This window comes from Gambusia affinis, linkage group LG06, assembly GCF_019740435.1.
Source record: "Gambusia affinis linkage group LG06, SWU_Gaff_1.0, whole genome shotgun sequence".
NCBI lineage: Eukaryota > Metazoa > Chordata > Actinopteri > Cyprinodontiformes > Poeciliidae > Gambusia > Gambusia affinis.
Window position 1 is genome coordinate 25,605,426 of NC_057873.1, and position 26,815 is coordinate 25,632,240.

Consider the following 26,815-nt stretch of genomic DNA (forward strand, 5'->3'; position numbering starts at 1 on the left):
TATCTACCTTTAAAATAAAAATTAATATTCGACAGACTACAAAAGACTAGCCTAACCTTTCTTTGATGCTTAACAGTGGTGGACAGCTTGTATTACCTCTTTAATCAATGAGTCAGACAAAAAAAACAAAAAAAAAAAAACAAACAAACGTAAAAATAATCGAAAAGCAATTTTGTTTTTACCTGAAATTAATGTAAGCTATTAGACAAGGCAGCAGCTTACATAAAAACTTAATTTTAATCATATTCCAAAGATTTAAATAAAGCTATGATTTAATGGTAAGAGCATTTGCTGAGCTTTTAAGGGCACATTATGAGTATTAAGAAGGAACTGCACTTTATGCTTAAATTTAGACATTACAATGGAGCTCAGCTTTTTACACTAGGGACAGGCAAGATTATGACAAAAAAAGGTTGTCATAATGATTTGTGATACTTCCTGTGATTACTGGAGGTAATCACAAAAAAACAACTTTAAAACAAAGAGCTTTTTACAAATACATTTGTGAGAAAAAAAAAAATCTTGAGGCTTCCTCAATTCATATAATACAGGAAATGGTGAACAGCAAAAACATTATCCAATAAAGTCATATTCCTACAAATTTGTTGACAACCTCTGGAATGTTACAGTAGAAGTAGTAACAACCAATCAAGCCTTCAGGTTTTGGAGTTTAAAAGCATCACCGGTCTGTTGTCATGACGATGAACCACAAATCATACAATTACCATACACCCTTAATGTATATCAACCACAAATTCAATTGTCTAACTATCCTAACAAGGTAAGGCGCGTGTCTTATTGGATTTTAAAAAAAACTTTCTTCCAACACATTTGTGAGGTCAGACACTAATGTTGGACGAGAAGGTCTCTCCTCTACTTGATTTCTATGGGGTTCAATCGGGTTGAGAGCAGAACAGTCAAGTCGATCCACACCAACCATGCCCATAAATGCCCTGGAATGCTCAATAAAATCTCCCTTCATGAACCTCTCTGTGCAGGTCGGTAGCCACCCTCTACAAAAAGTTGATTACTTCTGTGCTCTCTGCAACTGAGGATGCCCTGATCCATCTGTGTGAGCTCGTGTGGCTCACCACTTCATTGCCGTTGTTCCCAATTGCTTCCACTTTGCTAAAGTAGCAACAACAGTCGAGCAACCGTGGAATATTTTGCAGCCAGAAGATTTTCACCCTGGATTAATTGCCCAGGATGCATCTCATCACTATGCTGGAATGTCCCCAGTTAACCTTTTCTAGGAGCTACATTTTACAAACATGTGGGCAGGGAAATGTTTGAAACAGCTGAATTCAACATGTTAGACCGATGGCCAAGTATTTTTGGAGAAATAGTGTACGTCAAACATGTTTCAAGTACACAATGTGATCAAATATTTGCTTACGACACGTCAAAGATTTTGATAAATAAAAATGAATTTGTTCCGATCTTTTCATTCTGTCCAAGCTGTTATTTGTGTTTGGAACAAGTTTTTAATTCCTTATTTGGGTGTTGGGTTCTTGCCATTTAATGAATCCACTGTCTACATATTGAAAATGCGTTATTTTGGTCTATGTATTACCTCACTCGTTAAAAGTCATGGGTTATTTTTTGTATCATCGAGTCAGCAGACAAAGCACTTAGTAGATTTCTGCAGTTCTTGTTTTTTCTTCCTCAAACTGAGCATTAAGACTTCAGATAATTTTATTTACCAGAACCATTATGCAGAGGGTGAACATTCAATCTGAACTGATTATTTTCTATTTGAAAAACCTTCTGTATGCAGGCTGACGCAAGTTAGACCAATTGTGCCTTTTTAACAAAGTGTTATGCAACGCATTTGATTGGTCTGCGGTGAAAAGATTAGTCCATAATTAACATGTTAAAGATTTGCATACATTAACGGAGTCACAGTTTCAGTCTATCACGTTTTGATAACAATAATGTAGAGTTAATGTTGTGGCCTAAAAATAGAAAAGCCATGTAGCTGTTTCTTGCTTGTTTGTCAAGGACTAAAATGATTATAAATCATAATTATTCTGTGCAGTTTTGCTTAAAAGTTTACATACAATGTGCAGGAAGCCTTTAATTTATAGCTGATTTTCACCAAACACGGAGAATAAAATCATACACTGACAAAGAAATGTACATTTCAAAGCAAATTTATGTTGCCCTAAATAATTCCAAATTCTTGGCAGAAATTAAAGAATAAACTTAAAATATTACGTTTTCTGGTAAAGACGCTGTTTTTCAACATAGTTCACAAAATTTTCAGCAAGGTTGAGCTCATTGTTTATGGAGGAAGAATCAATAAGCTTAACGTTAGACTGTTTAGTCCGTTCAAAATCAATTCTTATGTGTATTTGGGATCGTTCTACCTAAAACGTTGCATTAAACCTTAAGCAAAACAAACCAGCTAAGTCTATGAATTCTGTGACGAAGAATAGTAAATTACCCAAAATTATGTAATAAAACTTTAATAATCAGGCACAAAGGCTGAGCTACTGGGTAAACCGTAACAAAACATACTAAATATAGAAATAAAAAGAACTAGGCGCATGTGAGAAAGTTTAAAAGGTTTAGGACAGAGATGTAAGAGTGGATTTTTAAAGTAGAATTAAAAACTGCCATTGAAAGAGTTAATTAGGACAGGAAAACAAAACCAAACTGTGACAAGTACAGAGCCTTGTGGTACACCCCAGAGGAGACTAACCATCTGCGGGACTTCAAACCAAATATTGAAAAGGTTGCATCTGTATACATGTAGACAGATTGTAGATGTATACTTTATTTTCTCCATAAGGGGAATTTGTCTTGGACATACTTATGGGGACAACAAAGTATACATCTGTCATATTTACATATTTGAATATACTTGAATGAAATAAGATCAGTATTAAATGTAAACTTAGCAACCCAGTTTGTATTATTGTACAAGTTAATAAAAGTAGTATGCAGTTTGTTCATTAACCGGGATAAAATATGTTTGAATTAATCAATATTAAGTTTACACTGTAAAAAAGCAAACAAAAAAAAAAAACGTGTGTAATTTATGGTAAAATGCCAGAAGCTGTGGTTTCCTGTATAAATATGGTAAAATCCATATTTATATGCTAAAATTCTGACAAACAGCTGCTGGTATTTTACCATAAATTAGAAACTTTTTCTTTTCTTTCTTTTTTACAGTGAGTGTAGAGTCAGTAAGGCCAAAGGTTAAATGAACTATCTGAACACACATGAAGGTATTTTTGGCACAAAATGACCCTATCTCAAATATCTCTGTGCTGCTTTTGTCGCTTTAGTTGTTAAACTTTTCTTTTGTTTCACAGTTTCTGTTTTTACAATACTTTTAGATTAAACCTTTAAAGCACAGACTCTAGAGGGCCGTACGCCAGCCCTCTAGAGTCCAAGCATAAGACCGTACTTGGCCTCAGTTTGGTTCTGGCCCTTTAAAAAGAAAAAGGAGAAGAAGAAGAAGAAGAAGAAAACAAAACAACAACATGCATTTCTGGGTCACTTACAGAGCACTTCCAAGTGTCTTTGAGCTAGAAGGTCCTTTACAGCTGGATGGTCAACGATGCAGTCCACCGGCACTCCATCATCCTCCTTGGTGACAGAAAACCTCACCCGACTGGTGACGGTAAACATCCTGTCATACGTCTCCTCCACTGTTGCTTCAGCTGGAAAAAGCCGCCACACACAGAAGAGGAAATAAAAGTGACTGGCCGAAAAAAAAAAAAAAAAAAGTTCAAAATCAAATCTCCAATCCCCCCAACAGCAGCAGCGGTAGCAGCAGCTGGTAATGGGCAAATAGTCACAGCTATTAAGAGCATATTACCTGTCAAAGTGAAGTACTTTAAGTTGGCATTTACATTTAATTTATGATTCGGCGATGCGGTAGCCCGAACGAGACTTCAGAGGATTCAGACGAGCCCCGAGGCCTTCGATTCTGACGCGGGAGCGGCCGGGTCATATCGGGTCCGATAATGAACGTTGGAGGCTGCAGCATTGTTGGGGCTAACCCCGCAGTAATCTGCTGCCCACTAGGCCCGAGGCTGTCAGAGGGGCATTCATTTAGAGAGCATTACAATGCCAGAGGGGCATCGCATTAGCTGCGGTGCTGAGTGTGATGGTTTACCCACACTTAATGAAGTGAGGAAATAATTACAGCCCGACGTTGACCCCGCAGCACACTTCCATTTCAGCCTCGTCACGGGGGAGAGCCCAGCCAGGACCTACGGAGGGCGGGGTGGGGGGAATAAAAACCCCGTCTTGTTCCACAGCCGATGATCGCCAACACACACATATGTGGCCCCTTTGAAGGATATTAACCCTGCGTAACATACATCCGGCCCCGTGAAGGAACCTGCTCGGCATAAAATTTAAAGCGCCGGGATCAGCGAGAGGCCACCGCGCTCGTAGGCATTAAATTTGACGACTCTGCCGACTGCAGGCGAGAGAACACGCCGTTTGGAAAGCACACTTGGCGGAGTAATAACTGTAAACAAATCTCTTATGTTTCCAAAAAAAAAATTATTATTTTTTTTTAAAAATGAACAAAGGCATTACAGAATCATGAAGCACATACTCTACCGCAGTCATAAACTGTTCATGTTATTTCATGTTTTATTGCTCTGGTTGTTAAACGTAGCAGTCTGAATGGGAGCATTACTTAAGAAAACTACTTTGACCAGGCTGCAATCAGCACAGCTAATAACACTGAGTGAGAACACACGCAGAACGCTGCTGTTTTAACGCACAGTCTCACATTTTACCACCCATTTTTCACATCTTGTCGGGTTTTTGAAATTTTATAGCGATTGAATCTGATACGACAGCAGAAAGTAACTACAGATTATTATTCTTACGTTCAAGTTTTAATACACGTACCTGGCAGACAGGGGCAGCATTATGTAAAATCAACTTGTTTTGAGCTTTTCATCATCTTATAATATTATTCCCTCATCAAAAACACTCCAGTGTTGCCTCAATTCTTTCATGCATGTTTGAGAAATCCTTGAATCTCCCATGGCAACCATGCAGCTGTGCAAAACGCCCGGGTGGGCCTAGCCCCGCCTTTGAGGAAGAATCTCCTCCTGGGAGCTACAATTTCCAAGCTTCTGACTCACTCAGCTCCTTCAGACTAGCCAGAAGCAATTAACAAACACCTGGTGGAACTGTGCTTGCTATCTGCTGAGCTCATTATACAAGCTCCTTCTCAGTGAAACACTGGTGGAGGGTTAAATAAAGGAGCCATGTTGTGATGATTTCCTGAAGGCGGAGATTCAGAAAGAGCAGGAGTTTTTTTTAAAGAGACAGAGGCCCAATTTCAAGGTGTAAAATTACAAGTCAAATTTCCTTTTGAGTCATATTTGGTATATACAACATTTTAATAGGAACTGGAGGTAACATAGTTAGTTGTGCTAAAAGGCAATACTCCCCCTTTAAGTAAATCCAGCCCAAACAACTGCCTTTAGATGTCATTTATCTGGTAAAGAGAAGGAAAACTGTGCACTCCACAAATCTAGATTTAACTGGTGAGTGGGAAGATGAAAGTCATTGGAGAAAGTCCTATGAAGTGCAGCTTACAGCTTAGCACTGGCTAGATAGAGGTCACAGCAAACACGTGGAAAAGGGTTTTCTGATCAGATGCAAACAAAATGGAAATTTGTGGCTTACATGCAAACAGATCAAAGCCGATGGGAAGCTAGATGGGGCTAAATGTAGGGCAATGCTGGAAGAAAAACCCATTAGATGCTGCAAAAGACAACGACCTAAACAGTGACCCCGCCCCCCAAAAGACTTGCAGCTGCTGTAGCCGCAAACGCTGGTTCCACAAACTACGGGGTGCTGTTTTTCTTTCTTCTCCCGATTCTCTTTTTGATCATGGCAATTGCAAAGAGGGAAAACTTCGGAAGTCCCCAATCCTCAAGCCAGTCATCTTCTATCAATTAACGGCATCGTCCCGAACCCCGGACGAAGGAGAAGCGGCGCGGATCGGGTCAGAGAAGGACTTGGATCTGAATGCAGAGGGAGATTTTGGAGTTGCAGCAGAGATGTCAAATCAAACGCTCTCGTGAGCATCGAGCACTGATCAATCCCAGAGCAATCAAGCATGGCCGTCTTCTCAGGGTGACATTTTCTTTCACTCAGACTCTAACCCGAGTCGTCTGGCTGCCAACGAGCTGCCGGGGCCCCATCCGTGATCGAGCTGTCTGGAGACGCCTGAGACAAGTACGACTCCAGTGCCGGCAAAGCCGCCGAAAATAAATGCAATGCCAGAATTAAACTCGCTACACCCACCGAGAGGAAGTGAGAGAATATGAGTCGTATCACTACAGCCGGAGTTTTAAAGGAAGGTAGCAAAGTTAGCTAATGCTAAAGTTGAGAAAACTGGCTCTAATAGAGACAAAAGACCCACAGAAGTCCGAGAGCATATTTTAAGAGCATAGGGATAATCCAATAAGGTGCGCACTTTATAAATACTAGGTCTGAAAGAACATGTTGGAAGAATAAATACTTTCTAGCAGCACTGCATAAACATAAAATCTATTTTTGGTGTAGTTTCTTGTGTAAATATCTTAGTACACTAGAAAAAGACAAAAACTAACTTACAAATAACTTTTCAGAAAGATACAGGAGCTTGTTTTAAGTCAGTAATTCCTTAATATTGACACACAAAAAAAGAAGCAATTCCATTGGCAGATTATTTCACATGTCACATGGGCAAAATGTCTTGCTATACGTCAATGGAACAAGTACATTTTTATTAACTATCGACTTGAAACAAGCTCCCATGTCTCGCTGAAAAGTTTCCCGTACGTTAGTTTTGTCTTATTTCAGGTGTAGTAAGTAGTTTGAACTAGAAAACAGGCTAAAAAAAATACTTGGTAAGATTTTGTGTTTTTGCAGTAAGATCAACAATGCAATCAGCCTAGTGAAATGAGACATAAAGGATAACGGGAGATCTAATCAGAAGAATGAAAATGTGAAAACAGTTTCAGGTTAGGACGGTAAAACAAACAATACAAATGAGAACAAACTGGATGGATTATTTTCAAAGTTGATTTCTGTAATTTGATTCAAAACAAATGCAATCAAACTTGGTTGTGTTGCTTATACAAAAAGACGTAGACTTTTTAAAGTGCAAAAGCAGCCCTTTTGCTTTACTAAATCAAATCAAGCATTTGCAATTTACCTAAATTAGGATAGAGAAAATTGTGTCACAGTTTTGACCTGCATTGTTCATTTTTAAGAGGTTGTTTTCATGTCTTTGGCACTGGGTGGGGTTGCCGGATTCCAACATTCTCTCGGGTATTCTTCCACAAGATTCCCACAATACTTTTTGCAAGAATTTGTCCCATTCCTCTTGTAACTCAGTCAGGTTTTGTAATGGCAGCTCCTACATACTGATATATGATAAAGCCAGAGGTTGTGAATGAAACTAACAACAGCTTAAAAAGTCACCTGGGTTTTGACAAATTGCTTAAACAGTTAACAGTCCGAGTGTCGGTGAACTTTTGTCTTTATTTAAGCTTACTCAAAAATTCTTATTATTCTGGAATCATTTATTTGTAATACTACAACAGATAAAGTGTAATTTAGTATCAGTAAAAAAAAAAGGTTGACTTTAAACCACTGCTACCTAAAAGGAACCTAAATATTGAAGCAATATCAAAATAATAATAATAATAATAATAATAATAATAATAATAATAATAATAATAATAATAATAATAATAATAATAATAATAATAGGGTCAAATGGGAAAAAAAGAGGATGAAATATCACTCCAATGAGGTACACACCATAAGCAATGGAGATGTTTCATATGAATGATGCGACATTAAGTGCCAGAAAACACACTTAATTTTTTATGTTAAAAAAATAAAATAAAATTGATTATACGCCAAGATCTATACCAGGATAAGAAAAAATGTGACAAAAGCTCAGCAAGGCTGCTAGATGTTCACAGATTAACATTCAGTGACTGAGCTTTGAATCAGCTTCTGATTGGATCCCAGAGACGTCTTCCCCAGTAGGTTTAAATGTCAGCAAGCTCATTTAAGACGAGGGGGGCGGGTCAACCTTAGGTTTGGTGTAGCCTATTTATTCCAAAATATGATTCCACAAGGTCAAATACGAAACCACACTCCAACTCTTTGAATTAAAAATGAGTCAGAAAATTTTTAATCAAGGTTCTTTTTCTTTTCTTTCTTTCCTTTTGACAACTTGAGGATTTTCACTGAATACTAATTGTCAAGTTAGATGAAACTCTTTTACGGCTCAATCTGAAATTGCAGGTTTTTTAAGCTTTAGTTTGATTTTTTATTTACACACAATTTCTTGAATACCGTTACCCTTGATCACAAGGACAAGAAACAATTAAATGCCGCTGTCTAAACTCATTTCTTCCCACCTTTAACAATAGCAGCATCAAATAAATGGTTTAGTCTTAATATGAATGATATGAATACAAACATGATTTATAAAACCGGCAAGCAGCACAAAAGTTAGATGAACGGTTCATTACTTTTATTGATTTTTTTTAATCACCGTCAGTAAAAGGAATATTGACTTGTAAAATAATAATTAACAATGTAGTAAAACATAGTGTTCTTTATTTAGAGCAAAACTGTCAAAGACAGACATCTTCCGGAAAAAGAGCTGAAAATTTAACCGATAAACATCTATGAAATAAATGAACGCAGTGATGAAAGAGAAGAAACTCTGAACTACAAGTGCACAAGTTGTTAGTGGCTGAACAGCTCATACACATCTGGAGCTGAACACTTCACCACGGTCCCAGCCATTTTTCTTCTGAAGATTACCTCAGACTTCAGCTCAGTGAAGAGACGTTCTCCTCTTGCGATATCATCGGCAACGTTAAACTTGACGATCGCCTGATGATTGGCTCGCCGATCTGCGGGCAGAGCGCTTACCGCGGTGTAATATACGAAAATGTCATGTGATTTGTAGACGCGACGCGCCTGAATTTGAAATGGGGCGGCGGTTTTTGGGCGCTTCGTTTATATACGCCTCATTGATTTGCCGATGCAGACGTCGGGCAGAGCGCGCGCACCAGGGGAAGGTGAGTCAGAGCGGGAGCGCGCTGTGCGCGCACGGCTGTGTGCGATTTGGGATTTAAACACATCACTAATCATTATTTATTCACAAGAACATATGCGCCTACATCAGTCTTACAACTCAGGTTGCAGGAGCAAATAAAACACCATAACAGCTGGACACCGGCCAATCAGAGGGAAGGGCCAACTCTTCACTGTTTCTGATTGGTTTAGACCACGATGTGGACCTAATGAGTGACTGTTGTTGAAGCGCAGGAAGATGGAGTTGAGGTACGACTTCACCATTTTGCTAGGTGCACTATAGAGAAATTGAAACCAAATGGATCTGACTACTGAGTATACTGAGAAGTACATACACGTACTTTTAAAGAACTTTTTGTGTGATTTTTTATATTTGCTGCTGCTCTTACACCTGAATTTCCCCTTTGTGGGTCAATAAAGCGTGTTTCCATTCTTATTCTGTTCCATTTTTCTTTTCAATTATTTAGTTGAAGGCCAACCATGTTATGAATGATCATAGTGAGGAACAGATGATGCTGCTTATGCAGCTGCTTTGCTGCAAGTGTTTTATGTCATAAACAAATGTCACTCAATCAGTGCCAGAAACTGTTCACAATGAAACAAATGAAACACAGAAGTTAAATAATTAAGTATGTAAACCCAGTTGATTTCATTATTACAGTCCTCTTTATCAGGTTTATTTTGCCATTATTTTATTGTATTTTATCATTATTATGCCAGGAAACATGATAGAGAGATGCAGTAGTGATATGCAAATGCGTCTCCAATGGTAACATTTATATAAAACAAATATTCACAGGAGTGACATATTTGAAGTATTTGTTTTACTTTAGATATGTACATTTTGATGATTGCAGCTAATCAACAATTCTGTGTTGAATTTTGCTCCCATATTTTCCTTCCACTCAACTTTCCACAAATCAAAGTTGTGCTAAGTCCATTTGGTCCTTTTCTCAAATGGTATTAATTTAACACTCTGAGTGTTATTTCAACAAGAGACTGTGTAGTTTTAACTAATATAAGTGTTAAAAGTACTAATTTTCTTGTTGAAATAACTTTCAAAGAGTTGACACCAATTCTGAGGACTCGGCACAGTGTTGACATAACTCAAATTTGGCTACCACTATTTGTGGAGATTGTCTGTTGGACCCTGCTATAAACAATAACATGGACATGACGTAAGATTTCTTTTTTAAAAATAATGTTAAGCAATGCTCTAAAACTTTTTGACTAGCATGATTTAGGGTTTTCTAGTAGGAAATAGTCCCTAAACAGAAAAAAAATGCTTCAAATATATCACTATGTATAAATACTTTTTAAATAGAAGCTTGATTATATTCTAACTGAGTGGGATAAATAAAAAAAGTCAACCTATTTGAGTTCAGTTTGAGCAATTTGTTTCTTTGCTAGCATTAAATCTGCCCTGTTAGCTAGCAGTTACAGTTTGCCAGGGACTATAAAGCATCTCTCTAATTATTTTTTAATTACATTTTGACTAGATTCTTACTGAATGGAATTTCAAAAGTAAAATAAAATCAGCCTATTCGAGGTCAGTTTGATCAATTTGTTTCTTTGCTGGCATTAAAGCAGCCCTGCTAGCTAGCAGCTACAGTCAGCCAGAGCCTATAAAGACTGAAGCAAGTGTGCCGAGGAATCAGAGTAGCTACATGCGGGAACTAATTAATTGTTTAGCACGTCCTTAATAACAAGTATTTTGTGATTGTTATGTAATGTTTTAAATATTTGTAACTAGCATAGTTTTGGGTTTCCAGTATAATCACCAAACTAGACCAAAAAAAAATAATACTATAAATACATCACACTGTGTAAGTATTTTTTTTAAATTAAATTTTGATTATATTCTAATTGAATAGGATACATCACATTTAAAAAAATAAAAAAATCAGCTTATTTGAGGTCAATTTGTTTCTTTGCTAGCATTAAAGCTACCCTGCTAGCTAGCAGCTCCGGTCAGCCAGGGCCTGTAAGACCTGCACCAAGTCTGCTGTGGAGTCCGTGTACGTGTGGGGACTAATGAATTGTTTAGCACGACAGTAATAACAAGTGATTTGTGTTTCCTGGGGTACAAGAGGACGTGACTTTGTGGCTAGCTTTATGTATCCACTGCCACTGTGGATTAGTCCTGCTCAGCATGTCGGTGGCATTTTGCTGCTCTAACCATCCTGTTGTCTCGCCCTCCCCAACACAACCCTCTACAACTCATAAACAGAAATTGACTTTGACTCCTGTAGGGAACACTGGAGGCACAGATGGCATTTAGCTTCAGATTTGCTCTTGTCTAAATATTTCATCTCTCAACAAGCCCGATGTATCCTCTCCATTCTAATACATATATAATTTGACAACAAGCTCAGAGACACTCGCTCCGTGTCGGTACAATGTGACTAATATAGACCTCGCTGTTGCCGTACAATAAGTTTATAATGAATAATTGATAACACCTAATCATAACTGAGAGGTAATAAGATTTTTTCTTTCTTTTTTTCCCCGGATTTCCTCAGATTTCATACCGCCTTTTTCTGCAGGCAACAGAAGGCGCCGAAATGAAGATAAAATGTGCAAATGAAGCTTGTTTACCCTGAGCGGCTGGTTGGAAGCAAATCGGAAAAACTTAAGAGTTGAATTCTTTTTTAAAACATATTCCATCAGCCAGTCGAGGTGTAGCGAAAATGTTTCCAGTAAATATTTAAGCAATTTTAAATCCAAACATTGATCTCTGAATTGAAAACTACAGCGCGAAAGTTACTTCGAGGCAGAGCTGAATTTGCGAGGAATGCAAAGCAGCAGCAACTTGAGCACGGCGCCTTCAGCCGTATTCGATATGACAGACGGGATGATCTTCACGTGTACGTACGCCAGTCAACATCATCAGTACACAACGTGTTCACAGAAAAACTCCTTTTATTTCCCCTTCTTTTGTTCGCAAAGCAGGAGCCTCCAGAGGCCAAGCAGACAGGCCAGGGGAACGTGAAGCTGACCGAGGGAGGCTGTTATTCCACCAACCTGTCAGGTCGTCCTCCCCCTTCATCCATCTGATGGAGGCGGCCGGCTTGCTGCCAATGGATATGCAGGTGAGCTCCGTCTCGTTCCCCTCGCTGACCACGTCCTCTCGGCTCTCGATGATTGGGCTGCCTGGCGGGACTGACCACACAGCAGCACAAACGTTCAGACAGACGTGATCAGGCCAGCGCTCGCACACACAGTTGTTTTTGCTTTTTCTAGTAAGGCAAGAAACGATTAATCGGATCAGTCGCAGTGAATCGATTGTTGAGATAATCGTCAACTAATTCAGCGTCTGATTACTCGTTAACCAGGGGTACACACACTTCAGGAACACAAAGTCTTACAAAGTACTTTTGATCGAGTTTCTAGTGCAAATATCTCAGTACACTTAAAATGAGACAAAACTAAATTACATGTACATTTTCAGCAAGATATAGGAGCTTGTTTTAATCAAATATTTACTAAATAGTCATGAAAAACTAATATTTACATTGGCAGATTATTTCACTTGTAACGTGCTGAAAATGTCTTGCTATAAGTGAAATAATCTGCCAATGGAACAAGTACTTATATTAAAATATTTAACAATTATTTATTTAAAACAGGTTCCTAAATCTTGCTGAATTTAGTTAAAGTGTACCAAGATATTTGCACTGGAAATTAGACAAAAACACTTTGTGAGATTTTATGCTTTTGCAGTGCGGAGTAAAAGAAAAAGGTAATTTACTGAGAAAAACCCAACACATTCAGAGCAGTAACTTAATCAAAGCTGTAAAATATACATTTGCATTTAATATGAAAACACCCTTATCTGTAAAGTTTTACAAAAATCTCAACAAGTGGCACAGTTTAGCTTCACCTGCTTCAAACGCCCTTAAGGAATGCCATGTTACCACATTTTAGACAATAAAATGTTTGTTTTCTTCTTTAAAAAGGGAATTCAATTGTTTATTATAATCTTTTAATGTATTTCCAATATAGTACACAAAGGTTAAGATGGTTAAATGAAAAATTTGTAGAATGTACCAAAGTTTTGATACGATTAATTGTCAGAATAACCAATCGATTAATCGATAACTAAATTAATTGTTGGTTACAGCCCTATCTTACAATGGTAACACTTGCAAGCCTTCATCTTTACAAGCATTTTTGGTTTTCCTTTCTCAGTTGGTACCATCTAGATGTTATTGAAGTTAAATTTGGAATCGATGCTTCAACAAACAAATATTAAATTTTTACTGACTTATAGGCCTCAACTGAAGTTTCCTAAGTTTTCCTAAGTCTTTTTGTGATGTTACTATTTTTCTAAATTATATATATATATATATAACAAGGTTAACAAAGAATTTGTGACAAATATTTAAACTGCAGCCAGATTTTTGCCAGCTTTGGAAAAAAAAAAAATTTTTTAACAATATTCCTAGCACAATTAGTTGTATATCTTTGTGAAACGACAGTATTAAGATGCAAAAACAAGGCTTTCCTGCACTTCACACTGCCAACAGTTGTGTGTGGGTGGCGAAACAAGAAGATGAACACGATGTTGCCCTGTGGACACGGGTCACTGCGCCTGTCCAGAACTACTACAGTTTCTCCTGTAAAAAAAAAAACGGAGGATAACATCTGTTGTAATTAATGTGATCAAGATCGATCGGTACAGCAATCAGAAAATGCTTTTTGGGAATCACATTGGCTTTGTTGCAGGTTTTTTTCCCCCTCTTTTTCAGTCGGGATATATTGTCAGCACTGCAACCGGAGTGTTTCTTTTGCAGGAATTACAATTTCTGAAATGCCATGGCGAGATCCTTTTTAACCTGCTGACTTTCACTGAAAGCCAGGCCAATTTTATGGGATTTTTAAAAAAATTTTATTTGAATATTTTACTACCTGAAATATAAAATGTATTGCTGGAAAACTGAGAGAAAACTTCCAGAACCATCTTTTTTTTTTGAACAGGCATAATTCTTGCACTGAAAATGTATTTTCATTCCTGTTAGAGATTTTTTAAATAGAAAATATATATTTTTAAAAAGGACAAGGAAATATTGGTTGAACTTGTTGAAATATGCATCTTTGTATGGTAAAATAATAAGCACGTATTGATGATCAGGAATAAGACTGACTAAGAGTCAGTAGTTACATCTTAAAACCTGACCATTTTGAATAAGCAACAAAAGCAACTTCATACATAATATAGTATTTATGAATGGAAATCAATTAAATTTTAAGGTGAGGTGTTTCACCTCACATATGCAAAGCTAAGATTTAAAAAAAAATCTTATTGCTGCCAAACGTTTTAATGACTATGGCTAGAGCTGGATTCCAAAACTTCTGCATGTTGAAGTGAGTAACAGTGGAGCCCTAAACTGGAAATACAAATAATAAAATCAGTTGCCTAAAAGCCAAGGAATACTAAATTCAAATAGTTAAGAACATTAAGTAGTGCAGTTAATCACAATGGCCCTTATGCAACGCATGAGACATCAGTGTGGACAAATTAAATTTTACACCAGAAATTATCAGCTAGCAAGTAATCCACTAAGACAATAAAGTCTGATCAGAGGAATCCAAATGTGAACACTTTGGGTGGCATTGCACATAACATGTCTGGTCCTCAAAACACATTACACCCGAGTAATGCGTGACTATTTGCGGCCAACAAAAAAGGCTTTTCCACAAATTATTTAATGTGTTTGATAGTTACTCCTTGAGTCTTTCTAATTTATTTCACCATTGCCTTCATATTTTAAACAATAACATTAAAATAAAATGTACATCTTAATATTAAACAACATTTATGATGTTTAAACATCATAAATGTTTAAACTTCCAAAACGTTGACATTGCTTGACACTTATTCCACCCGTTGTTAGATAAACTTTTTTGTTCCATTTAACCGGATGTCCTAATTATTTTTCCAAGACTGTAAGTCATTTCAAGATCCTCCATCTGGTGTTTCTTGACCTCTGGTGGAGTCAGGACGCCAACCTCGAGGTTCACAGGATCAGCCAACTTGCTTTTGCATACTTGACTGAAGATCGGGTCAGAGCTGGAAGACTGAGGCAAAAACTTAAAAATGTTGCACCCACACATTACGTTGTGCTAAAATGAGCCCGTTTTTGTACGTAGAACTCATGTTAAAACCGGTCCAATGTTGAACTGCGACACATCTGGAGGGTTATACAAACGTTGAAACAATAATACAATAAATCACGTACAGTATTAATCATGTAGTTTCTCTTATTCAGGTGTTTCCAAAAGATTTTTGGAAAGGCACAGTCACACATCCCTGTGTAATTGCGACCTGTGTTCACTCGGATGTAAACACAGAATCAGGCCCAATTCCCGACCCCGCCTTGTATTAGTCATCACAGCTAACTTCGAGAACTTCACATACTTGAAAGCAAAACGTCACTTGGGGACTTAGGGGCTGGAGGCGGGAGGGGAGTGCTTATTTCAAGAACTCTTGAATGCAACCCCCTTGATTCAGAAAAGAAGAAGAAGAAGGAAAAAAAGGGGCTAGGTTTCAGCCGTACAACTGGAGTAATTACTTTTAAGTGCTTTTAATTCCTTTCAATCCCCCAGGATGTCTGCATGTATAATAAAGCTTAACTAAAGTAATTTCTCTCCAAAGCATCAAAGTGTGGCACAGCTGACTCTCAATGGGAAATCGTTGGGAGCAGCCAAGTCAACATTCACCGGGATTCACAGAGTCAACACAGCTGCCAAACCAACGCGGTCTGAGCCATCAGTTTCAGCATCTGCTCCTTTTTCGTTATGCTGTTGAGCACCGCGAGAGCCTAATTGGCTGACATTTTGTTTCAGTTGCTTAAGATAACAAGATCAGAGATAACTATTATTTCATATTCACCGCTCACAATGGAGCGACTCATAACGAGAGTGTGGGTTTTTCTTCTCTTTTCCCTTTTTCTTCTTTCACACCCGTGTGTGTCCTCACACCTTACCCAGGACGGTGATGTCTGCGTAGGCTTCCTGAGGAGGATCTGTGTAGAGCTGGCACACGTAGCGTCCCTCGTCGGAGAGCGATACGTTGGACAGAGACACCCGGAGTTCGTTGTCAGAGAAATTCACCAGCTGGAACCGGCTGTCCTTGAGAGCTGTTGGGGATACAGAGTGCAGGGACACAAGTGTGAGATGTGCGGTGTGAGAAGAAAGAATAGAAGGGAGAGGGGGAAGAATAGAGGAAGGGATGAGGGGGATGAAGGATGACGAAGGAGACTCTATCTTGGAAATCAGACAGAAGGAGGAAACTGTGGGGAGGAGGGAGGCAGAGTGCTGCCCTTTATGCGGGGCTTTCTCCTTAATTGAGTAAAAGAAAAGCGAGTTTCAGAACGATTTCTACAAGTTGATTTATAAAGTATCTTTACAGTCCACGGAGCACTCGCAAAGAAAGGAAAGCGCGGGGAGTGTTCATGAAGAGTCCTAACAAGCTAAGAAAGTCTTAAAACGGGGCCGAGGCTGGTCACGGATGGCTGCGTCGGGCTCACACACAGTCCTCTGAAAGGAGAGAGGCATTCAAACATACATAATGAATTAAATCACAGAGAGGAAGCACAGACGCCCGAAAGTTCAAATCAAAAGCAGCCGGGAATCTCTGCACTAAATGCCTCCGCAGATTGTTCCGGACTTTCTATCTTTCGACGTCGTCATCAAACTGGGTTAGCCGACTTCGTCTCGCTCCAACTTCCTTATACTCGCCGCTTTTCATTTTGGGTCAGCGCTCGTTCCCGAGAGCTCCTTTACATAAACAGCCTGGGCTGATTTGATTGGGGAGGCCTTTTGATGCCTTGACCTGCCTTCTTTATCAAGTCCTCTCCGGTTCTGTCGAGCTAACGAACGCCACTCGGCCCCTGTTTGAAGCGCGGGGAGAGTTTATTATTCCCTTCAGGCTTCATACTTTGGATTATAATCATTACTTGAGGTCTCCGGGTGGCGTCGATATGAAACCTTATTCCCTCAATATTATCTTAAGGCTCTTTGGAAGCCTTAAAAGGGGCTGCACTTTGAGAGGCAAGAGCATCTGCTGCAGAGGGAAACACTCCAGGTCTGAAATGAAGAGTGCAGATTGCAGCATATGACTCTGTGACGTATAAGAGGCTGATTGCTTAGATAAGAGCGCCGATAGATACAGTTCCTGTGCATGCATTCAGTAAGTGCATACATGTGATGCTAACTGTGGGGTGCTAAGAATTTATTTGTACCTTTGATTTTCATTCAGTCTTTTTAAAATACAAAAAACTGGATGCGGAGGTTTCTATGTATTGTGTATTTTGTCTAATCCTCACAATCAGTCTACATAATAACCTCCAACGTACTTCAATAGCAGTACTGTCTTATTGTTTGTAGGTTCTGCAAATTATGAAACAGCATCCTGAAGTCTCAGAGAAAATGAGGAGACTTCAGGATTTGAAAAGGATGACAAATTGAAGGTACGAACGTACCAGTAGGTGGTGCTAATATGCAATATTCCCTGGTTTGCCCCACACAATTAATAAGATGCAATTTAAAAAATGATAGGGTTAGCTCACAAAAAACCATGATTTGTCTGATTTGTTGTATCTATCTTTGAGGTTGAGAAGTTGTTTGCAGCTTTTGCAAAGAATTTTATTGGTGGCTGTAATTTTGTTATGTTTATTTGAACAAACAATATAATTTAGCTTAGGCAGGAAAATGTTGGATGGTTTTCTGTTTGGAATATATTTTATTTAGAAATGTCAATTTGTTAAAAGGGCAGAATTTTGTTTAGCACGATCAAGTAGCCATGCTACCTGCCGTTGTTACAAAAATACTGTATATTATCAAACATGACCTAGAAATTGAGTCTCTGTCTCTTTAAGAATCTGCTGCTCTTTGCGACACTCCCCCTTCAGGAACTCATCACAACGATACTCATTGTGCCGTTTACAACTGTTCCTAGGAGTGGTGGAGTGAGAAGTAGTTTATATGATGAGCTCAGGAGATGCTAGTTCCACTAGGTGTTTGCTAATTACTGCTGGCTAGTCTGGAGGAGCAGAGTGGAGGAGTCACAGAAGCGGAAGTGGTGCCTAAATGCTTGTGAGAGCAAGCATTTAGGCACCACTGAATGGTTGCCTTGGGAGATTCAAGGATTCTTCAAACATGCACGAAAGAATGAAAGGATATCATCGGGTATATTTTTGATAAGGGAATGTCCTTTTAGCATAATGTATGTAATACTGCTCCTTTAAAATCTTTGTGGTTTACATACAAGTTTCAAAACGCCGTTCTTGTCTTTATGTCGCAGTGCTTACCAAGTGAAAGACACTGGTGTAGGTCACTGGAAGCAATTGCAACAAGTCTAAAGAAATACTTTAAAAGACCTTGAGAGGAATTAATCAAAAATATCTGTCAAAGATCAAAGGAAGTTCTTCCAAAGTGAGATAAATGCAATTGCTGTGCTTTCTACGATCGTCACAGGCCTTTACGTACTTCACCAGTGGTATCCAAGGTCAGTCCTCCAGATCCGGTCTACTGTAAGGGTAAATAAATATGATATGGTAGTGAGAATTTGTTTGTTCACACAATAATATAGATTTGACACAATCAGAACTGCCGCATGTTTCCTGCTTTCTAAGTTGCTACTGAATTAAATCCGCTGTGTGATCGGTTTTCTATCATAGCCTTTCACAAACCCGTATCCTGAATATAACAAAAATATAAAAACAGCCATAACCGTTTTTGAAATCGAGCTAACCTGCAGGCCTTCGAATGCTGAACATCACATTTGTTTGCGAAGTACCACTTTTTAAATATTAAGCCTTTGTAACACAAACCCGGAAACCTCCCGAAAAGGGGGGAATTGCGGCCAATAAGCAATCGCCCCGTGCCGCGTTGCCGTCCGCGCCGAGGTCCACCTTCACTGATAAAAGACTCATTTTTTGCATTCCGGATGACAACCGCTGCCGAATTACATGTCATTTTGGATATATCTGGAGGAATAAACGTCTCACCCTAACAAGGCTCGCTCGCCCCCGACCGGCCCGTGACATAATTTATCTTTATTTGCTGCAGCAGGAATTTGTTTTTTTAAAAAAAGAGCCCTCCTCTGCGACTGTAAAGCCGATACTCTGCTGTTGTTTGTGTCTTATTCCGAGGTGACTACTCGGCTTGTCAGCTCCCGGTGTGTCTCTGTGTCACTGCTGTTTGCCTTCTCACGCACAAAGATCTGCCACTGTGTCAGGGCAGCCATGATGACAGGTAACAATGCCACTGGCTTGGAGGGTACAGAGCGAGGTGGGGGGGAGAAAGAGGGGTTGGTTTGTGCAGAACTGGAGGTCCTTTAGGAGGCCGGGGCCTAGAATAGCATTGTCGATGGGGGGAGTTCGCCAGACCCCATTACGAGAAGTACAAATACGCAGCAGAAACCCAATAACACTTAATCCGCCCGTCGCAAAGTCTGACATATATTCACATCCAACGGTGGATAAACAACACAGTTTGGTTTTTTTTTCTTCTTTTTTTTTCTTTTTTGCTATTGACGAAGGAGATGTATTGACTTTGGCAGAGAAAATGACATGTTTGCAGGCTCACATGGCGCCGCTCAATATAGAACAAAGAGGGAAAGGTTGTCCTAACCTCCTGGCAAGACTTCTGTAACTGTACAGACTCATCATTGATCAGCGGGCACGATGAGCCTCCTGATTATTGTTTCTTTTAATCTTTGCCGTCTGAGTAAATAGGAGCACAGCCCCCGATCTATACTTTCATAACACTCCTCTCTCTCTATCTTTCTCTTTGCTCTGCCACGTTTATTTTTGTTGTTTTTTTGTGGGTGTTTTACACAAACGTGACAAAGACGTGCGCTCAGACTCCCCTGGCGAGAGAACCAAACGCACGTCTGGCTACCTGGGCCTGCGAAATAACATCTGGGAAGCAATACAGATTAAGATGAACGGTGGCTCTCGTTCACCTTCAATCCTGGCTCAGATCCAAGGTGCGGCGTGAAAAAAAATGCAAGACAGAAAAAAATCTTGGTTTAAAGCATAAGTATCCCATATGCTCATGCATAATCATAATGCCCAATATCCCTAATCTAAGAGATTATCGTAAAAAAAAAAAAAAAAAAAAAAAGGACGACAAGGATACGACAGTATTTCCATTACATAAGCGCTGTGAATTATCTCTTAATAATCTCGCAGCATTCGAAGCTTAATGACATGTGTAAAAGAGCCAGAGAGTCAAGGACAGATGGAATCATGTTTGCACACCAAATCCAAGCGAAAGCCGCAGCTGATCTTGTCGTCGTGTCTGACACCTTCACTGTAGTAAAACCACAACTGCTCCTTCGATACCAGGATGGTTGTACAGTAACCCGCCTGTTTAGAGATGACTTTAATTAGTGGTAAATGGAACACTGCGCCACATGTTCTATCTGCATTCATCTGATGATTTTGATGACGGTATTTGACAAAATGTGATGTTTATTGCTGGTTTCATAATTGATTACTGTTATGTTTTTATGGCAGAAATCCCTTTGGACTGCCTTGTTGCTGAAATGTACTTTTCAAATAAGCCAAACAGAACTAATCAAAGGAGCACAAATAATAAAGTTCACTTTGGTTATGGACGATATTTAGGTTTATAAGCTAAGCTGTTTTTTTTCTTACTTGTTTTTTTTTTAATACTTTGGTAAAGACTTTTGTAACTTATTTGTGTTCTGACACGTCATAAAAAATGGTAGCTTAAAAAGAAAATCACAATTCACAATAAGCTAACTTATTATTGCCATGTAATAATCTCACACTGGAAATTTAGTAAAAGTCCAATCTTTAATTTGAGTGCAAAAATTATTGAAAATTAAATTAATTAAATATAGTTTTGAATAAAAAATACTGGTAACTTACACCCACTGTCATGTCTGCCTCTGCCTTACATTTCAATTGTTTTATTTTTGGTAAATAATCCTCCAGTGATGCTCTATATTAAGCTCTATATAACACAATTTAAGCCCCTGCTAGGCCAGGCAGTCACAGGCAAAAGTCCATTTCTAATGTGTGTCACTGGATCAGTAGTTACACAGCTGCCACAGATGTCGCAGTAATACACAATAATACTGCCTACTTGTGATGCAGACACTGTGCAACAATTAGGATCCACTCACCTCAACATGCTGTATGCTTGAAAGTTGCCAAGATTTATACTTTCTGATTAGCTCCGATAAACTTTTGGTCTGTACTGAGTAAAGACCAAAAGTTTGGACACGCCTTGTAATTGAATTCAATCAGAATTCAATTACAAGGTGTGTCCAAAAGTTTGGACACACCTTGTAATTGAATCCAATTATAAGGTGTTTCCAAACCTTTGGTCTGTACTGTACATATGTTAACCCACCGATAAATGTGGCAAGATAGCAAAGAGTGCGATGGTAGCTTTTAAAAACAAATCATTTACAATTTAAGTAGGGCAGCTGTGTGATACAGAAAGAAACTCAAACCTTTCCTGTGTTTAGAGGCAGAGAAAAGAAAATAGAGTAATTGAAACTGTGACAAGTAGGGCTGAAGAAGGACCCAAATTTGTCTCGTCTCGAGGCTTTTGCACATCATTTCAACAAAGGTCCCAATAATTGCAGAAACTGCTGTGTGTGTGTGTGCGTGTGCGTGTGTGTGTGTTCTTTAATAACGGTTAATTGCTTTTGTTATAAAGCATAATAGTTTAAAATACTTGTGACATTTTGTGTTGCCACATTTGGGAAAGTAGCAGCAGCCGACTCATTTTCTGTATGCCACCTAATACATTAAGACAAATCAGCTTGGTTATGTTTAATTGTAGGTGATAAATGTTACTTTATGGGTGAGGCGATATAAATTGCTGCATCCTCGTCCAACACCTCGTCCATGGTAATGAGTGATAACTGGTAATGATTTCCTGTTTAATTGCTGGTAATAGAATTAAAATTGATCACATATGCAAAACTAAATTAAGACCTGACATTTTTAAGATATTATGCAGCCAGAAAGCTAAAAAAAAGAAAAAAAGAAAAAGTATTCACTTCTAATAGTTAGCAACTGATATTCAAAAAAGAAAAGTTCCCTAAAACTTAATTTTCTGCAATAAAATTGTCAAATGGTGTATACTACGAACAATATTACTTGGTATGAAACAGCACTATGAGATTTTAAAAAATGACAAACCGTTTCGTTTGCAGGAATAATTCTTATAAATGTGTGCCTGCTTTTTGGTAACACAGAAAAGGATAGAGTGGCCGCTCTTTCTTACTCCAAAGATCCACCTTCACAGGAAAAGTAGACTATCTTGATCAAAGTATATGTGTAAAGACACAAACAGTTCAAAGTGCTGTTTTTCTCCAAGAGAACAATTCAAAGTTGAGGGAAAAGGAAACAACAATTTGTACAATGGTAACAATACGGAAGTATTTTTGGTGCAAAGATATTTGTACCTTTTAACTGTGAAGTCGAAGCCAGAGAGCGAAATCCAACTGGAGTTTTGTAATTGTAAATTTTGCAAACTTTCACAAATACAAAGCAGCAGTTATCACTTCAAATTCTTAAGTACAAAAGCACAAATTGGATTCTTTGAGTCGCACTTTTAAAAAAACCCACACTGACAGTTTTGTCCCTAAATGATTCCAAATAAATGGTGCAAAAACAAATCCACATACCTGTGTCAGAAAAAACCAAAACACTTGAGTATTTGTTCATCACTCAGACACAAAACTATTTTTACACCTTCACAGATTCTTCGGTGCGGATCACAGATTCCATTCTACAACTCACAAAGTCTGAAAGGCCGGTAAAAACAATTTCCTGTAATAATATTTTTCCTCAAACTAACTCCGGTACATTTGGAGCCAAGCTAATTCAAACACCTGTATTAACATTTTTAAAATGTTTTTCTTCTTAACACAGATGCAACTCAGTGAATGGAACTATACAAAAACTGATATTGCAAATCACACATTCTGTTTGGAGAGCTACTTTGCTTTTTGTTTTTTGCTTTTTGTCACACTGAAAGTGAAGCAAAACGATTTGTTTCTTGTGGGTAGTACGTGTGCCCGTACAGCAGGGGGCGATGCCAAGCTCAGTATGACAGCATTATTTCTGGCTTAGAAATAATTTCCATTCTGATGATTCCTATTTTTTGAAGGGCATTATGTCGTACAGAAACATTATAATCCATTTTATCTAGGGTTTCGGCTTCAGGTGTTTTTTTTATTTTGCTTTCATTTATTGTTTTTGTTGTCATGTTTTATTTTGGATATTTGTTTTGTCTTCCAGTTCCGATGTTGTGATCTTTACAAAATTATAGTTTATTGGTCATTAAGAGGGAAAACTTGCATTACTATGGCATCATCAATATGTTACTTGAAAATTGTCTCAAAACAACACTATTATCAATTTTTGCAATAATTATTGGGACAATTTATTGTCCAGCAAAATTCATTGTCATTTTACATTTTCTTTTACAGAACGGGAAGGCCTCTTGGTACCCCAAAAATTGGATGAAACAAAGTAGAATTTGGCTTCAGACTGAAGCTAAAGGATATTTCTATTCTATTCTACATATTTTTGATTAAAATGAGATTAACTGTGATCAATTAACTACAGACCCTGCAATCAACTCATTATTATTACGATTATTCGAGTCCCACTACTGTTAAAACGGTAAATGCCCTGTACTTGTGCAATGCTTTATCTAGGATTAAACTCTCACAAATAAAACATGGACTGTTTATGAGAAGAAAAGTGAGACTTTCAGCTGCCTCCATTCACAGCCGTTTTCAGCGCTTGGCGGCTCGCTAGTAAGAAGTGCTCTGGTGGCATGGATGTGTATTAGAGTCATAATAATGCTGGTCAGAACTGGAGCAGAAAGCACTAATTTGTCACTGCGGTGAATTACAGGCGAAGTACAGATCATTTTTGAATCCCTGGAGGAGATGCAAGTCTGTCAGATCTCCAAACTGCTGGAGAAAGTCTGTCCTGACTTTCTCCTCCTCTCTGAATAAATTACCATGTAAATCTTTACCTCATACACTCACACTGGAGCTGGAGATTTAACCACGACCGTTGTCATCTCGCGTGGCCCTCGCGTTATACATTCATGCTCGGATTTTGTGTTTGTTATGTAACGTCACCACTCTGGCAGATTTAGCTTCATGCTAGGATGCATCTTTTTTACATATGTCTCGCCGTCATGGAAATAAAAGCACTGCGAAGTACAAAACCAAATGCAGTTGAAAAGCAAAAGATGTAAAAAATAAATAAAAAAATTAAGATACGTGCCCTTTTATCCTGCTTTAGTAAACTCTGATGCAGAAGAGGAGTGCAGAGCAGTGAGACAATGTGTTATGTTTGTTATGGTCCCAAAGCAGCTGCCTGCATACTTTGTCTAATATTTTTCTCCCCACCAAAAGTTAGCTCTAAAAGTTAACACTAAGAAGGGACAGAGATTTCTCACAGCTGTCAGAAAAAATAAGAAAACAAGAAACTATTTGAGAAAGACATACATAAACCCCCCCCCACACCTCCACCTAAAGTTCTGAAAGAAATATTCCTGGTTTGAGGCAGAAATCAAACCTCTGTAGGCAGTCGGGATTGGAGAAAATTGGATTTCCACTTACTCCATCCCTTTTGTTGTGGCAAACAATATTTCTCTCAGTTACAGTAAAAGGAGGCATGACTGTGCATTTTAAGAAACTCTGGGAATCGCAAATGTAGCTTTGCGTTTCAGGCAGATGGGAGGGGCAGATGGAGGCGGGAGCGGGTGGAGCGGCACTCACGTCTCAGATCTCTGAAGTAGATGGTCTGTCGGTTCGGGTTCAGCAGCTGGATGACGGAGTCGTCGTTGTTTCTCACTCGGCAGCTAATGGTGGCCGTCTCTCCCTCGATCACCGACACGTTGTCAGTCGCCAGGTTCTGGCTGTCAACTAGAAAAAACACAAACACACAAAAAAGAAAACTCTTAAAGTGGCAGTATTAAGTGTTAGTACCACTTCATTGCAGGTTTTTATAACCTTCAATTGTGATAAAAATGCTAAATATATCAAATACAACTTCAAAGAAATATGTTACTTAACACCTTAAAATTGGGCCTGAGTGTCTTTAAAAACTCCAGCTCCTCCTGAAATTTCACCTTCAGGAAGTCATTAGAACATGGCTCCTCTATTAACCCACGTTTTTACCAGTGTGTCACTGAGAAGTAGCTCATACAATGAAGTCAGCTGATGCACAGTTCCACCAGGTGATTGCTAATTGCTGCTGGCTAGTCTGAAGGAGCTGGTTGGTGGGAGTTGCTTGGAAACCGCAGGTCAGAGATGAATGGTTGCCCCGCCAGATTACCGGATTTCTCAAACATGCTTGAAAGAATCAAAGGAAAACTACAGGTATGTTTTTTGATGAAGGAATACCATCATAACATAATGTAAAGTAAAAAAAAAAACAACAACTTGATTTTACACAACACTGCCGCTTTAACGAAACTTTTCCGACTGGATGTCTAGAGTCTATTAAATACTTAGACGTTGTTTTATTTATTCCTTTTGCTCCATGTCAACAGACGGAGCAAAGCTATGTGAAGAGGCTGTGTAGATTGTCAGTTTGCAGCCATGTCTAATCCTTTTAATATAAGAGCCATGTGCAGTGTTTGTCACTATTGATCTCCCCCCACAGCTCAGAGTAGGGCCTGCGAACGAATGCCAGATGGGCTGTAAGCTCTGCTGCCCACAAAGATGCCGGGAGAGGAGAGCGATATGAAGGGAAAAGAAAAGGAAAAAAAAAGGGACAATGAACAAGTGTAAGGGAAGTGGAAACCCGGCAGATACGGGCGGAGCGGTTGGAGGTGAGAAAGATGGAGGAGAGTCAAATCGAGAACGGTGAGAGGAGGAGTCGAATGGCGTTTCTGGTTAAGCTTTTTTTTTTCTTTTATCAGAGCTCTCCATCTGAGGCCGGTGTGTGCTCAGCGGTTCTGTTCCCCGTCTGCAGAAAATACAAGCATCTGAGTCACTGTCTGTACGCCGGCCATTGTTGACACCCCCCCTCCCTACCTCCCTGACAAGACTTTGGACCTTGTCATCATAACTTACACCGTACTAAGACCCAACACACACACACAAAAAATGCCTGGCTTTGTTTTCCCACTCTGTCTTCAGAAAGAAAGAAAGAAAGAAGAAGGAGGAAGTCAAAAGTCACCTTGTGCTATATTTATTTGGCAGGAGCCAGGGAAAAAAAAAAAAACATAAAGGAAACACGTTTAATGCCTCAGATTCACACCAGCGGAGAAGCAACACTCCTAGTCTCATTTCTCCCCCCCGATCCTAAAAAAAAAAGAGAAACATCAAAAGCACATTTGCATGCCTGAGTTGTCAGACACCTCTATTGCATTCTGACATTTACAAAGTGGAGAGGGGGTAGAGGGGGGGGGTAAGAAATGCCTGCGTTTTCCGATAGCGATAATGGGAATAGACAGCCAAACTAACATGATTCAAAATGAACTCTGAAAACGCGGCGAGCAATAAGAAATTAACCTCCTGTGGAGAAAAGCTCCTCAGACCTGTCTGATGCAATGAACTACCCGTTTTATTCCAGTCCTCTGCCAGCCCTCAGGTTCAGGACAAAAGAAGGGTAATAGGTACAAAAAAACAACAACTAAACAAACAAAAAAAGAAACAATTATGAGTCAGAGGACACAATGTAGGCAA

General features: G+C 38.8%; 1 protein-coding gene across 3 annotated transcripts in view; it reads right to left on the reverse strand.

Moving 5' to 3' along the window:
- The window catches only part of cadm1b (cell adhesion molecule 1b), a 245,223-nt gene that overhangs the window by 39,765 nt on the left and 178,643 nt on the right, over positions 1–26,815 (reverse strand). For all 3 annotated transcript variants that reach the window (XM_044119210.1, XM_044119211.1, XM_044119213.1), the window contains 4 exons: positions 24,899–25,045; positions 16,089–16,241; positions 12,124–12,261; positions 3,513–3,671 (listed from right to left, as the gene is read on the reverse strand). In XM_044119210.1, coding sequence (XP_043975145.1) covers positions 3,513–3,671; positions 12,124–12,261; positions 16,089–16,241; positions 24,899–25,045 — 597 coding nt within the window. The remainder of the gene's footprint in view (positions 1–3,512; positions 3,672–12,123; positions 12,262–16,088; positions 16,242–24,898; positions 25,046–26,815) is intronic.